The sequence below is a fragment of the Ammospiza caudacuta genome, chromosome 3, assembly GCF_027887145.1.
Source record: "Ammospiza caudacuta isolate bAmmCau1 chromosome 3, bAmmCau1.pri, whole genome shotgun sequence".
NCBI classification, from domain to species: domain Eukaryota; kingdom Metazoa; phylum Chordata; class Aves; order Passeriformes; family Passerellidae; genus Ammospiza; species Ammospiza caudacuta.
In genome coordinates, this window is record NC_080595.1 from 43,942,743 (window position 1) to 43,959,322 (window position 16,580).

Genomic DNA, 16,580 nt, shown 5'->3' on the forward strand with positions numbered 1-16,580 from the left:
AAGCACAAAAGACTCCAGCATAGCCTTAAAATGTCCGCTGGGCTCAAGTTCATCAGCATGAGAATCATCCACAGCTGATTTTGAGACTTACCGCTGCCTTTCATTTGCCCAGTGCCCTCCCTGACCAGAAGTCATTGCAAATGAAGGTCTGAAGGATGGTGTCTCTGACAAAACATCAGTTCTCTGACTCCATCTCATGGTTTGGGTAATGCATGTGGACTTCAAAATCTAAGATTATGTCAAGGCCAAGAAAACTGGTAATTATCCAGTTCCAAAATTGTTTGTGCAATAAAAGGATTAACTAAAGTTTTTAAAATTATAATTATGATCTATTCTGCAAATTGCTCCTAAAGCTTCCTTAATTCCCTTTCTATTATCTTTTTTACTTTCTTTTCTTTCCTTTGTGGTTTAGGAGCAATTTGCTCCTACACAGAAGTGTAAATGTCTGCCTAGGACAGAAGAAAACTGCTGATCTAGCACACAGATTTCAGCAGTAGATGATTTTTGTTTCACTAGAGCTTGGAGTGATGATGACAGATGTTAGTTCCTGCAACAGAAACTCTGCATAAAGCTGTTCTGAAGCTGCCATTAGATCTATACACTTGCTAATCGAGTCACAGTAAAAGTGCTGAACTTCTCACTGCCAAAGTTTATCAGGTTTGGTGCTAGACTTCTAATTGTATCACCAACTAACATTTTTTGCATTCTCTTGGGTCTTTGTAGTACAAGAGGCTGTGGGGTAAAAAGGTTTTGTAGGTTTCTTTTGAAAAGCAAAACAAACAGTGGATATTTCTATTTTGTATGGCCATCATCCCATGGATGGGCATCCCTTATTTTCATGATGAGGCTAAAAGATATTTTTATGGTAGTTTTATGATGCTTAGTACATGCACGTAAAAGAATAGTGCATCAGAGTATTTATTGACATTTGTTGATTTTAAGTATGTTTCAGCTGTTTGCTTAGGTGGCAGGTATTCTGGGGTCCTGCCAGCAGAGCTAGCCCAGTCTCCAATGAACAGAGGCATCACACTTGTACCCAGTGGTTATCAAAATTCTTGGTGTATTTGCCAACAAAACACACTACAGTACACTGAACTATCATGGTTTTGTGTCAGTCCACCTGAACCACTGACCACCCAAGTCTCCTGCCCTGTTTTGCACTGTCCTGTTTCTTCCCTCCAGAGCTCTGGTCCCAATGCAGTTTCTGATCCAGCAGATGAAAGCAGTGTTTCCAAAGGGCAGTGCTAGGGAGAACATCCAATGTCCTGCAGCACACAGGGGAAGCACCACCTGTTCTGCCCTTGACAAAAAGTCACAGCTCAGTAGCATCACTGCACATTGCAATGCCTCAACACCTTACAGCAGGTTCTCTACATTGCTGGGGTTCTCCAGCACCACAGGTTTCTCTTGGATCAAGTGTGGGCACATAATCATATTTCTGTCAAATTAGCCAAAGCACAGGATGATGTTTGGGCCAGCTTTATGCTTTTATGTTGGGTTTGTGCTGGCTCTGGGAGAAGAGAAGGTATCTGACCTGGCAGAAAGTGTGAGTCGTAGAGGCAATGATACCTCATCTGGCATAAAACCTGTCAGTACAAAATTAAGTCATCATTTTTCTTTATTTGAATTGGCAGCCCAAATTCATTCTGTATCAGCACTTTCATCATGTGTCTGGCAACGTTTCTGACGGAGTATTAACAGCCCTAAAGCAGGATTTACTGAGTTGTGGGACCACAAACTTATTGTTTGAGCTTACTCCGATAAAAAGGCAGGGAGCTACTGGGTGGCACATTTTACCAGGTTTCAGAACACTCCTACCCAGAGCATTTTTCTACTTAAGAACAATTTCCTCCTTTATGAAAAAAACACCCTCAAAATTCCTACCTAACCAATAAACCCCACCCCAACACAGAAAATCCCTGGATTAAAAGATCATATGTAACTTTTGACACACTCCCCCAAATAAAACCTTTTGTGTAAATGGAAAAAAGGATCCTTTCATGGTGTAGAAAGTCAACAAAGTATAAATCACTATTTTGTTTGTTCTGTTGTTAGACATGCTGAACAAGAAACCACTGCCAGACTTGTGAATTTCTCCAATTAATCCTTCCAGAGTGACTATGTCCAATACTCTTGGAACAATGAAAAAATGTTCAAACATATTCCACTGACTAAAATGTAATGCTTTCCTAGTTATAGTAAAGATGATATGTGCTATTTAGAATACTTTAATTAAATGACTTTACATACCTTTTACTTTATTAATTTTCCACAAATTATTTGAAAATTGAGTAGTTTCAAAATATGAAACAGCTTCCAAATAGAAGGCATTGGCTGAAAGTTGTCTTTCAATATTTCTGTTGGCTACTGAATCCTTGGAGTAAACAATCACTCTTTTACCCAGTTTCTGCAAAGCACTTACCTTTTGTTTCAGATTCAGTTCAAGCAGCTGAATGAGGTAATGCCTACATCTCCTAGGCTGGGAATGTACTCAGACTGAGCACTGAAATAGGGCAGGTGGATAATACCTGCTCTTTTGTAAATTCAGGGTGAACTTCAGCACAGCTTCCAGATTGCCGTGCTCAGGGGAAAGAATTAGGACTGCTTGTCTGAACACAAAAAATTCATTTTGTGAAGAAGTCACAAAATTACTTCTTCAATTTAGACACTGATACAAAGCTTCACATCAGTGCCCTTAAATACATTCAAAACACATTACATATACATAAATATATGTTTTAAATTAAGAGTTTCTTCTGAAAAAATTGCATCACTTTAGGTGAGTCAGTTAAACACTACCCTGTTCTCAATAAAAACACCATTTTCAAATTCTTTCATTTAGAATCAGGGGCTGAAAAAGCTTTCCTGAGGCAGAGGGTGAGCAGACCCTGGTTCTTACTGAGCTACAGTGATCCTCTGAATATAGAAAAGAACCCCTCTGCACAGTGATCATAAAAACACAGAACTATTTCATATCAGAGACCAGAATAATTTTCTGACATTAAAAAGTCATACAAGCATAATTTTCAGTACCTTAAATAGTATTTATTGAGTTTGCAACTTCAGGAACAAAGCTATTATTTCAGTCCCAGCTAAACACACACTGTGGCATGTGGCCCTCATGTTCTTTCATCCATTCAACAAATGAACAATAACATGGAACATTGTAAAGAGGGGGGTTGAAAAAACAACCCAATGCTATTTTGAAAAAAAAAAAAGGAAGCAAACTGAAGTCTTGTTCTCATTCACAAATACACTTGCCTTCTTGGTTAAGCATACTATGTTTTTATGGAAGAACAGATTCATCCTCCCAGTGTTTGGGAGACGGTATGGGATGGCTGATCTGAAATAAAATAAAACTGTAGGAAACAGAGATTTTCCATATGACCGCAATAACAGCTAGATGGTTAATACAGGCATCAGACTGCAAGAGGGAAGTATACTTTCTTCTTAGCAAGTCTTTCTGTCTGGACTGATTCTGTGGGTGCATATGGTTAAAAAACCACCAAGGGCCTGCCTGTAAAATCTTACAGGGGAGGTTGTTTTCATTTTCACCATGGTGACCCTTTTGGATAATTAAAAAAGTCATCACATAATATACACAGAGTTTCATATTTACAGAATAAATGGCAAAAGAGGGATTTACATACAGTGACATTTATGTTCAGCCATAAACAAACAAGATCCCTTGTGCAGACTCAGGGATTATTCACAGTTCCTTTAAGAAAGTCCTTTTATTTTGCAAATGCAAATAGACATCCAGCAGGATGTCTCACTGTAAGAAATAGATGCTTGCTCTCCCTTACACCATGGTCATGACCTTCAGAGAGGCAGGTTGGAACCTCCTTATCTTCTTCTTCAGTGCCTTTGAAGCTTTGATGCGACAGATTTTGGGCACTGGAGGAATAGGCTTGGAAGAAGTCTGGACAGTCACGGATTGTCTGACTGAACCTTCAGGCCAAATCAGCTCACTTTCATCCCCCTCATCATAGTCAAGAGCAAGGCTGCTACTGTTACTGCTGCCATCCCAGTCGCCTTCACTGGACTCGCTGTCCCCGAACCGGTTGGCTGTGAAATCGCTGACCTCCCCTTCGCTGGTCTCTGCGATGGTGGAGTGAAAGAGGGAGGCGCACTCTGCAGAGTACTCGGAGTGGTCTGACTCGCTCTTGGCACCATCTCCGTGCGGCTGCCCCTTGGAGCGAGCCCTCGTGCTGACGCTGCGCAGGACGCCAGCTCTCCTCGCTGGCTGCCTCGGCGCTCCCAGGCCAAAGCTGTGAGCCAGGCCGGCCGGCTGGGCCTTGGCAGAGATCTCCACTGTGGACTGCCACTTGCGCTGCTTCTTCCTGCTGCCTGTGTCTGCACAAGCTGCTTCCAGGGAATACAGCGCATTGGCAGAGGCTCCATAGAGCTCTGGCCTGGATGGCACAGTGGGGAGCCTGACCTGCACTGGGAACAGACTGGATTCCGAGCATGATCTGCCAGCCATGTCTCCAGAATATGAAGGTCTGCGCATGAGGGTCTTCATTCCTTGTGGTCTTTGGAGCTGATTCCACTCAACAGGCAGCTTGGTGGCCCCATGAGGCCCTCTCACCTTCTCCATGCAGAAGGCTTGCTTCCCAGGCCGAACGACCTTTTCACTGTTCCTCCTCTTTATCTTCACTGCCTTTGTTTTGGAGCTGGCAAACTTTACCCGGACTTGATGGGATTCTGCAGGGACAAATTGAGCATGGACAAACTCAGCTCGTGTCACTCGTTCATGACCCCCAGTGTAAGACAATTTGGCATTGCCACACCTTTTGATGGGCAGTTTTTTGGGTGGGACAGCTTTAGCATTCCAGGTGTCTGGGCTAGAGTCCTCTTGACACAGCTGTGAGTAGGACAAACTGCGCTCCATGCTGCTCTCCGTTTCTTCTGCCAGAGGAGGGCCCCTTGCTGCTGACTTGGCAGGATAACAACTATTCATAGCTGATGGCTCTGTGTCAGGCCGAGTGGATGACTGTTCTTCATTCATACAGCTCATGGTCACCTGCTGCTTGGCACACTCCCCCTCTGGCACCTCTATTGACAGCTTCCCTTCAGCTTTGTTACTCTCCAGAGAACTCATCTGTTTTTCCAGCTGGCTACTGCTGCTGTTAATTTTCAGCCCACCGGCGCTGGGGGTTATAATGAGTCTCTGGTGCATTGCAGCTGGCTGGCTCTTTGGTGAAACCCACTCACTGGTCTCAGCCCGACTGCTCCCTTTGCATCTCGTCAGCTGCAGCAATTTATTGATGTAACCCCCCGGCTTGACCTCAGTGGTTGGCCTAGTCTTAATCAAGCTGGGACCTGTTGTACTAGGCATAGGTTTGCTGGGAGGAGCTTGGAAGTCTGATTTTGGGGATGTTCCCACCAGGGAGAAAAGGGGACTTTGTAAAGCGACTGCATGGAGGGGGCTTGGGTAAGGATACACATCAATGCCGTTCTTGGAGACCAAGTCATTCTGGAATTTGGGATCGATGCTGAGCAAGTGCATGTCTCCATTATGGCACTGAGGCAACATGGATTTGGGATCCATTTCTTTCTGAAATCTAGTGTCCGCTGGAATGAGTCTTTCCAAGTCACCTATATGGTGGATGAAAATAAACAACCTAACTAAATCATAGACAATTACATTCAACCCGGTTCATGCCAGAAGTGATATATCAGAGATGTGATAGCTTTTACTAAAATCAGTAGCATGGATAAAGAAAGTAATTTCAGTCTTCCAAGGTCAATGAATTACTTTAAAGCTTTTATCACCTAAGCATAACAGAATTTAAAATGCCTTTTAATGCAAATAGTAAAACTTTTACCTTTGCAGAAAATTTAAACTGTACTACTCAGACTTTTTTACTTAGAAAGTACATCCGTGCAATATACAAAAAAGCCCTAAAATGTCACAGACCAGCAGGAACCCAACTAGACAAAACCAAGCATTATTTTTAGTTCTTGGCAGAGAAGTCATAGAAGACTGAACTGAAGAATCTTTATTTTCACAGAGGAATAAAATCTAAGGCTAACTACTCAGGCACGTGGGAAGTGTAGTCCCTGAAGATGACATTTATAGACACCAACTCCTATCTCTTCTATTTTTGGAGTGTTGTCAAGATTGCTGTAATTTACTCTTCTTGACTGCAGCCCCCTCCTCCCAGCAGCATCTCCTGAGCACAGAGAGGGGAGGCTGTGTTCTTGTGTGAAGAAAGGTTGCTCCATCCAGACATGTCATTCAACAGAGCACAATGGTGCTGCGTTACCTCTGGGATCAAGAATTCTGGAACCAGTTAGCTTGGAATTTCTCTGTACTACAATGCAGACTTTAGTGCCAACAAATCCTCAGCTAACCAATTTCATGGGTGCTTCATGCTATCACGAACTCAACTATCCCATTTAACCACATTATTCACAAACTATGTGAACAGTCACTTGATGACCATCTATGTCCTGTCACAGCAAGCTTTTAAAAGACCGCAAAATTCAGGGGTGGTCTGCAGTGTCCTACCCATGTACAGACCTGCCACAACAAAGGTTGGACTGACAACCTAACAACCTAATTTCATAACAAAAATTCTTTAGGAAATTGTTGGCAGTGTGTAATGCTGCGCTCTTTTGCAAACAAACCAGGAAGGAGTCAAAAGCACCTTGTGCTTGCAATGTCTCAGCAAGCTTTCTGCTTGCCAATGAAAGAAAAGGCAATTGGTCTGTACTTGCAATTTCCTCTGAGGAAAAGAGAAATTTCTTCCTCTCTCCAAATGACAATTTTCTGAAGTAAAATCTTGCTTCACTTCCTGCAATGTGGTCAACTTTATAAGAATTGTTTCTTCAAAGCTATACCCACTACTACCCCATTACTTTTGTTTTTCACTGTGAAGGCAGTAAGAGGCTTTAGCCATGAAGAAGGGCTGAAGGAGGTCTGCAGTCTCTCTCCCATACCCCTGCTCAGTATCAGCTATCCCTTTTTGTGCTAGTCTATATAAAAAAAAAAAAAAACAAACATAAAGCTCCTGGAGTCTCAGCAACATGTCTCAAGGCAGGAAAGCTTCTGAGAGAGAAAAATGTCTGCAATCTGAACATGGAAGCCATGGGTCATTAAGCTCAGCTTCATCCCCAGCCTTTGACAAGCCTTGAGAAGACTTTGCTTTTATGCTGTAATTACTGCCATCCCTTCAGGTGTGTCTACACATCTACGTATAGAATAGGTGGTCTTTGTTTCTGTTCCAAGCCAGAGGTAAGATCAGGTCAAGCAGCTGTAGGAATGATTCCAGAGTGGCAAAGTACTTGAAATTATGTTCCCCATAGCTTCCCTGTGTTGTGTGTGTTCTATGATATGTTCTATAATGGAAGTGCTACACATCTAGCTGGATCACTCTAACACCAGGTTGCTTTGAGGCTATGGAAGAAGCTGTAATAAGAAGTGATACAATGTCACTTTACAGAAGGCAAAGAAGAGATCTAAAATATTAACAGACTTGTCCATTTTGTTAAAGGTATGATGCAAATTCATGGCTGATCAATTTTTAGGCTCATGACTGCTCCCTAGATAGTCAATTAACTTTTGGCATTTTTTGTCCCTAATTGTACATCATAAATTACGAGAAAGAGTCATTGTGTGACTCAACATTAATTTGTGTAAATAGGGAATTTTGAGTTTACTTGAAATCTTTCATGCATCCCTGCACTTTCACACAAGGTATTTAAAATACTGAAACTTAAAAAAAATATCTCAATAGTCTTTACAATTTTATCTCAGAGAGTATTTTTCCATTTCTAAATGCATAGATCCTTTGTTCCTGTCTCACCCACATATTTTGTTCCTGTGTGACCCACATATTTTTTATTGATTGATTCTATTATTTGTTACTGTTTAAAAGTATCTGGAGTATGAAGACATGGGGAAGTGGGACAGTAAATAGTTTGGCTCTGTGATTTTGATCCACTCTCACTTTGTGTATTGAAACTGACAACTAAATATTGATTACACATGACTAAACAAGGTCCTAAGAGCAATAACCAGGAATCTGCCCTTCTCTTGAATGAAGTACCCAGTTCTGCTGTAAATTACCTGTGGAAACTGGCCTTGGTCTGGACCTGGCAGGAGTCCCAGAAACATCTCGGCTGGCTGCAATCCGACATCCATCGCTGCCATAGGCTCCCTGCTGCTGGAAGCTGGTGGTGTGCACAGTGGTTTCATCTGCAGACTTGGGTCGGTAATCGAACACACTGAGCCTTGCTTTAGGGTGCTGAGAGCTGGGTAAGAGACTGGTGTGGGAGGAGGAGATGGACTCACTGTACACAGAGGTGCAAGAATTGGAGAGTGAGCAAGAACCACCATCACTCAGGTCGTAGAATCCTGCAGAGTAAAAATAAATAGGATATTTCATATTTACAGCAACTAAACATGCTCTGTAGAAGAAAAGTGCAGAGAATAAAATAGATCTTCATTTGCTATGTGCCACAAGCCTAATTTATTATCATTTATTAAGGTAACATTAGCAGAGGTATACTCTAATTCAACTAATCTTTACTGGGCTTCTGCATATTTACTTAGGCCCTGAGCCAGCTTGGCACACACATGCCTGCTTAGTTCTGAGGGTGGGATGGGATGAAGTGCTGCACCATCATGCCCAGTTCTTCACTGGGGAATCTCTTTGGGGATTATGATGCAACTGGGCCCTCTGTAAGACAGGGCCCTCTGACACTGTTGTAACTTGTACTAGGTGCATACAAGCACGGATTAGATGAGTGGATTGGACAGAGCAAAACTACCCTGTGATCAGAGCTGCCAAGTCTATAACAACTGGAATGTCTAAGGGCAGAGAATGGAGACTACCTTCTCTCTCCAGCTATTGAGATAATTTCCAGTAATTGTGGAAGCATTAAAAAAGGCTTTGTATAAATTCAAGGTATTAAATTTTATTATTCCTCTCTATAACAGAGAAGGAATATTTTCTTTTGAACTGTGCCTAAGTGAACAACTCCTGAACTTAAACACACAACAGAAACTTGCACATTTTACATGCCTTTTAAGTACCAGGCTACAAATATGTATGTTTAATTAAAAAAAAACAAAAACAACTCCTTGTCTCACTGAAGACTTGAGGCTTTGCAAAAATTCTGTTTAAAAGAGCTACTTTCATTGTGTTTGACTAGATAACAGAAACCAGTTTTGACAGACATCCTAGCTACAAAAGTCTGAAGTACAGCTCTCTCTGTGAATCAGACCAGAAACTTGATACCCAGTATCTTTCTGTCCATGAGAGCTTTACTCTGTAGGGGTAGTTTTTCTCAGTGTCTTTTAATAGTGCTGTTTTGCTTCTACATAAATTCATTTGACAGGAGCACTGCAATGGTGATATTCAAAGCCCTAGTGAGGTTCAGAATCCTCCCTGGATACAAGCAGAGTGTTGATATTGGTCTCCACTTCTTTTAAGTAGTCTAGCCATTTTACCAATGGTCATTCTACACTGCACAAGGTAATTAATAAGTAAATCTGTCTCCTTCTCCTTCCATGTGTGGCTACAAGGTTCATTAAAAAAAATATTAAATAATCCACAAAGATCATTTGAGTGAGTGAGCTCTTTCTAACTAAATCAAGTTTGCAGGGAAATTCCTAGCAGCTCTGTGAGCCCACGCTGTGCCAGATGACTATTACCCACTTCAGCCATGGGGCACTGTTTCTGACCAACTAATACAGAGAGTTAGTTTTGCTTAGCAGTTGACACTCTTCAATTCTCCTAGCACCATACTCCTGGGAATAAACAGCCAAGTGCACATTACCTGAGCTGGGCCGGCTGTCACTATCCAAGTATTCACTGGAGGTCTTACTGACGTCCAATTTCAGCTCACTTATTCGCTGGTCCAGCTGATCCAAGTGGCTTTTCAAGCCAACATCCTGTCTCCTCAAACGAGACTAAATCAAGGCAAGAAGGAAGAAATGAAGAATAATCACAGTTAGAATCTCAGCAGCAATGCATGAATTCAGGCCAACTGTGTCAGCAAGATTCTACTCTCATGAAGTGTTTTCCTTAGCTAGGGACTGTTGCAGTTGGCTCTCTCTAATGAGACTGACCTAATGGACAAGGACAAAACATTTTGTTTCTTCATATACATTGTCTTCTGCCCAGCTAAACATGTTCTCAAAACTCACTCTGAAGGTACTTTAACCTTTGGCTTTTTTGTTATACCCATGGCAGGAACTGTACCTCTAAATATGACAGAAGTCTTTTAACTTAACATATCCTTATTGTGCTACACGTTGCCATATGCTGGATCTGAGCCAGAAGAAGATGTAAATATTATGGATTGTCTGCAGGGACTCTTAAGATCTGCCAGATGAAAGGAAACCACTGTGGCTGAGGCATCTTACTGCCCTACCAAGTAAAGGCAGCATGCCCACTCCAGTAAAATCCTTGGCTTTGATGACACGTCTTTATAGTTGAAAGGATACAATGCAAGAATTGTGACATCTATTTTACTGCAGGTTTTCCTTGCTTGTCTTGTGGCCAGATATCTCCACCCATTTCCTGGAAGGAGAAGGTGGCATTTGAATATGGTGGGGAAATTACTGTGTTTAAAACAAATGATGAATAATCCTTCAGAAGCCAGCAACTAGATGTGCTGCCTACTGCAGCCAGTGACCAGGCTGATCTGAGGTAACAGCTCCTGCAGTTGCTCCCCCAGTGTTTATGCCGTCAGCTTGGCACGGCAGATGGCCAGGCGCGAGGCACCAGCCAAAGAACCACAGTTGGTTTCTGTCACAAACTTCTCACGTGGCACCTGCCAAGTTATCTAAAGCCCTGCCACTATTTAGGCAGCTTCTAATTATATCACACCTCACCATCCATCCTACAGTACTTTATAGAAAGGTGGTCTCTTGAAGTTGATGGTAAAGTTGCGCTCAGCCCTCAAGGTGATGGGTTTCAACTCAGTAATGGTAAGAAAAACATTATTAAAATTCTTCTTTATGTGTTCATTTCATATTTAAAAACACAAGTGGAAGCTCTAGCAGCATTTCCAACCTCAAATATATAAAAATAAAAAAATCTATGTCCTTTGAACCAATTAAAGTATCTTAAAATTAAATGACATACAGAAAATCAAGATTGGTATGCACATGTTTTTACCTCCTTCCTTTTGTAGGAATTATTCAGTTTTTAACATTTGCATAGGTTTCTCCATACCTATAAATATTAAAAGAAAAAAAAGCTAAGATCCTAAGGTAATCAGTAAATTATTAGAAATTGTAAGAAAAAAATTCATATGCCCTGAGTTTCACAAGAGAACTCTTGAGGCTGGTGATGCTGCTGAGAAGAAAAAAAAAATCTATTTATAGCATGCTTTTAAAGAGGACCGGAGGAACATATAAGACACAAGAGATAAAGCCCTTTTTGTTAGAGTCACACATCTAGAAAGGTTTAAACTCAAGAGGCTCATTACTGCTTCCTAGGGAAATCCACAGTGAGTGATTTTCCCTGATTTCCCTCTTCCTGTTTCACATAAACAAAAAAGAGGGGAAGAAATGGATAGTAAAGGAGATTTTCTATTCCATCTGAATGATGGATGTACGACCTCCTCAGTACTTCTTTATTTTGTGGTAAAAAAGCAAAACCATGCCATGTCTTCTTCAATCCCACCTACTCAGGAAATCATAAAGTTCTGTTTTGAGGGCTGGAATTAATTGCTTAATGATTAATGTTTTGCCAGCCAATCCCTCAGTCTGTGGTTTCTGATTAATGACAGAGAGGCCACAAGGCTCTCAGGTATTCAAACATTATTTATTATACCTCCAGGTTCTGTCTGCGCTTTCACAGCATTTTAACCAACACACATGATTTACATCATCGTTTTTAACCCTTTTATGGTGCCTCACACCATTGGGTTTTCATGTTTCCAGCCACTGACCCAGCTTTGATCTTTCAGTTAACTACTTCTGCACTCTAAGAGGAGAGGCATTCCTCAAACCATTTGGATAAGAATGACTTTTCCGGTGTGTTTGTTTCAAGCTGTTATCGCTCCAATACCCACACTGGGCAGCACTCAAAACAGTAACCCCTAAATACACTCTTCCTCTATTCACCACATGAATTTTACATGTGACAAAACCTTGCATGTAAAGTTGTCTGTTTGCTTGGGGCAATGCAGCTGTGAAGACTACTGGACACTGCACAGTGTGGGACCAAACTTTCCCAGTCAACATGTACTATCAATGGGCTACAGTTTTGGGGAGGCAAATCTGGAGTATCACCGTACCACCCACTTAAGTCCCTGGTTTAAAAGATGTTTTCTTTTATTTAAAATTACCTAAAGGGAAAAAAAACCCTGTGTAAAATGCGGGGTACCAACTGTTTGTTTTTATCTATTCAGTATAATGTGTCCCTTCTCACATTTTTATAACATCATAAACCACCTGAAAGCTTGCAAAACAAAATAATCAGATTCAAATAAAATAAAATAAGGTTTATAAATATGTCCTCTGAGGAAAGAGCTGAGAACATACTGGATATTGCAAGCTTCGATATCCACTTACACTGACAACAATAATGGATTTCTTTCTTTGCATTAGCCTGAATTTGCATCTCTTTCCTCTTTGTCACCATGATGTTTGGCTAAGAGAAGTTTAGCACCTTCAGGATCTCTAATAGTGGGTGGCATCACTTAACTCTGCTCCTCTTCTGCTACAGAATTGACCCTGCCTGTGCTGTAGTAATTTGCAGTTGTCAGAAACGACCTTGGTCGGCAAAAAGGGCACGACTGTTAGGGGTAGCAGAGTGCCTAGAGCAGAGTGCTAGAAGGCCAGCTGATCACTGTCTCTGGTAAATGTTGTTGGGGAAGAGACTGAGATTCTGGAATGGCATCCACACGTGGAGTCTATGGCATTTGATGGCTCTGCTCTACTATTCCCAGTAGTCAGATCAAGTCCTTAAGGTTTCTGCCTCTGCTCTCCTCTTTCTTACCCTACCATTATAGAAGAAGCCTGGCTTGACTTTTTATCTGCCTTGTTTCCATTGCTAAGATGCCTTGAGCCACTTTCAGCTGACACAGCTTTCTCATTCTATGTTGTGAGGACCAAACTTTTTATGAATTAAACTGTGACCACACTAAAGCTCAGGGCTACAGTCTTCCTTGAAATCTGGAGCAAGATGCACTGCAAGGCAATGTTACATTTACACTGTTAATGAGTTTCTCAATCTGAAAGCTTATAAAGCAGCAATCACATTTTGTACCCTCCATGGGCCAACAACAACAGTTGTTGCTGCTACTGAAGATGCATCACTCCTTGAGTAATGCTGTGCTTTGCATTTTCTGTTGTTTTCAATTTTAACTTCATTTCCTGCAATCATGAACAGAACTTTCATGGGTTTTGAGTGCAATACATCGCTCATGAGTCACTGGGAAAGTTTTCAGCCTGTGGTCACTGAGATCCTAGATCTGTGAACTGCTTCTAAAATGACTGTGAAAAGCCCATTTTCAACTGGGTTTACTTTGCTATTAAGGAAATCTGAGGTATGTACCTCTACTCAGATACATATCTGCAATTTGCAGGGGGAAAAAAACCAATAAAGCTACCAGGAGGCCTGAACAGTACAGTTTGAAAAGCCTCCAGCAGCCACGGGTCAATCAGAAGAGCTCTGTATTACTACTTTAAGCACAACTGTATTTTTGCTGAAGAACCTGTACCTGGATTTATGTACTTCTGAGTCATCCTGAATCTTTATGAACACTTCCCTCCCAGGCATCCCAAGAGACACGTTTCCTATAATTGCACTGGCACCTACTGGTGAAATTCGTCCCTCTCTGGAGGTGTGCAGAGTTATTCTTGAGTCCACTCAACTGCATTTCTAAAGGGCAGCCTCTTTTTCCTTCCATTTTAATAGCTAGTTTCTCCCATGTTCTTGAAAAGCCAGCCTTGTAAGGGGCAAGTAAAATCTTGACAAATTCATCTTCTATTTTAATATTTTATTTGAAAAATATTACGACAAATGAGTAATTATAGCAGGACAGCAGACACGAAAAGTACAGTCCCTATGACCAGAGCTCATTGTGCGATTCTGTTACCCCACTGGCCTCAAACAGGCAATAAATGCCTTAAATTCTTTTGCTCAATTAAAAAAAAAAAAAAAAAAAGTAGAACCATTACTTAAGACTATCAATGACGGGTAATCAAGTGGCTGGCTGTCCATTTGTCTTGTATTTTCGTAATTTAATCAAGACATGCCCATCGCTGTGTTTCCACACAGTGGTGGCTAGGTTTCCCTGAAGGTTAAAGCCCATTTTATCCTGAGGTGCTGCCTGAGAAAGCTGCCTACGGAGAGTGAACAGCCCTTCTGTTTTCACACCTGATGGATAACTGAGGGCCAAGACTTGCACCAGTACAGCGAGGGAAAGGATTCTGAATTAAGTCTGAGTTTACTGAAGTGTGTAATTGCCTATACTAGAGATTAAAGCCCTTTACCCTTTGATTATTGTCTCAGCTATGAAACTCGGTTCAGCTACAAATCAGAATTGTTTTTTAGTTTCAAAAAAACCTCTGTGTAAGTGGCCGGTGCAGCACTTCAAATACAAGGTCTGGCATTCAGTTATTCCTGCCTTTTGATCAGGCAATCCATGGACAGAACAAAGTACTGCCGTCCCACGAAGCGTTTCCCGGCGGATGGGCTCCCGCGGGCGCTCAGCGGTGCGCGCTCCCGGGGGTAGGCGCAGAGGTGTGCGCGCACCCACGCACCCAAAGCCCCGAGCGCTTGTGCAGGTGTATCCCAGCCCGCGTGTCTCTGATCTCCTAAGCAAACGGCTGCTGCCACTGAGAGCTGAGCGCTCTGTTACTGAAGTTAATAATCGCCTACTCCTCGGCTCCGATGAATGAGCGGTGCCGGGTTAACAACTTCTCCCCAGCGCTCCCGCTGGCACGGCGCCCGCCGCCGGCAGTGCCCGCTCCGGGCGGCCCGGGCTCGCCCCGCCTGAGCCGCGGCAGCGCCCGCCCGCTACAGCGGCTGTGGCGGGGCTCGCCCGACCCCGACCGCCCCTGCCCGCGGAGGAACCGCGGCCGGCGGGGGGGAGCAGCGCAGGGGCCGCGGCTGCAGCGCCCCGCCCGCCCTCGGTGCCGGCACGGCGCCGGCGGCTCCCGAAGGGGAGCCGGGTGTCTGACAGCCCAGGGGCGCTTCCGTCCGCCGCGCTCGGCACCGCGGCTGGGCTCACGGAGCCGGGCAGCGCGGCGTCCCGCGCACTGCGGTCCCTTACCAGCTGCTCCTTCAGGGCGGAGAGGGTGACCTCCAGACGGTGCTCCTTGCTGTGGGCGGACAGGGGCTGCTGTTCTCCGCCCGCCGCCGGCCACTGCGGCATGGCCAGGGCGGCCCGCACCAGCTCCCGCTGCTTCTCCCGAAGCACCTGGAGCTCCTGGAGGCCGGCGAGGGCCGCTTGCAGCCTCTCGCCCACCCGGCTGCGATCCCAGCCGCCCGGCCGCGAGGCGCCCAGCAGCATCGTCAGCGCTGGGCCGCGACACCGGCCATGGCAGGGGGGCGGCGGGGACGATGCGGGGCTGCTCCCGCCCCGGGCCGTGCCTGCGCTGAGGGCCCCTCGCCCCCCGCCGCCGCTGGCACCGGAGAGAGTGAAGCGGAGCCGTAGCGACTCCTGCGGTTTTGGAGGAGAGGTGGGGACGGGGGAGGGAGAGAGGGAGGGCGGGAGCGAAGGGAAGCGGCTGCGGCTCAGGCAGCGCCGGGGCCACCTCCCGGGTGGATACGCGGGGCGAGGAGCCAGTACCCAGCGCTCCCTCCGCCCCGCGCGGGGGCGGCTCCTGCCTGCCCCATCCCTGTCCCTGCCTCTGCCCGGGGGCTGCCCGCGCCTCGTCCTCCGCCCCAGCAGCCAAAAGGGATGGGGTGCCCGCCCTCTCCTGGCAGAGACATGGGCCGGCGAACCGGCACAGAGAGGAGAGCCGGGGTGAGAGCGCCCGTTCGGCCGGGAGCGGTCCCCGGAGATGCTGCGGAGACCGGAGCCGAGCCGGTCGTCCTAATGCTGCCGCTGTAAATTAAAGTGATGCGAGGATATGGTGCGAAGAGAGCTCGCGGGTATAACAAGGCTTCCCTCGCGAGAACGTGGTGCTTGTGACTCTATCCCTTCTCCTCCTGGCTGGTGGTGCCTCCTGCCAGGCACACTGGCACTCATCTTGCTCTCCAGAAACCGACCCAATTGGGATCTCACTGCACAAGTTCGCTGTCTTGCAATGAATTGTTGATTCTCACTTTGGAAGCAGGGCAGAATTCTGTCTTGTGAGGTCAATGTGTAGTTCATTCCCCCCTAAAGTCATTTGAAGGGCTCAGGACATGGTTTGAATGGGACATGAAAACAGAGTTGGCCATGGAAATTCAAGACTGTAGTGCCGTTGCTACCAAGAAATGCCAGCATTTAAAGCTCCCCAGACGGACAGCTGCAGCTCCTTCAGAGACAGAATGCATAATCAGTAGTGATGCAGTAGGGGACAAGAAACCCTGATAGCAAGAGTCTGATGAGCACAGTAGAGACTATGCTACAGGAGACAGAACTTTTCTGCTGCCTACACAGAAATCTACAAACCC

General features: G+C 44.5%; 1 protein-coding gene across 1 annotated transcript; it reads right to left on the reverse strand.

Annotated features, from left to right (window-relative positions):
* Positions 1 to 3,039: 3,039 nt before the first annotated feature.
* Positions 3,040 to 15,815, reverse strand: DACT2 (dishevelled binding antagonist of beta catenin 2). Its single transcript, XM_058801963.1, is given in 5 exon segments — positions 3,040 to 5,601; positions 8,078 to 8,365; positions 9,793 to 9,925; positions 15,250 to 15,716; positions 15,719 to 15,815. Coding segments are annotated over 5 exon segments (2,784 nt in total). The 3' UTR covers positions 3,040 to 3,802.
* Positions 15,816 to 16,580: the final 765 nt, after the last annotated feature.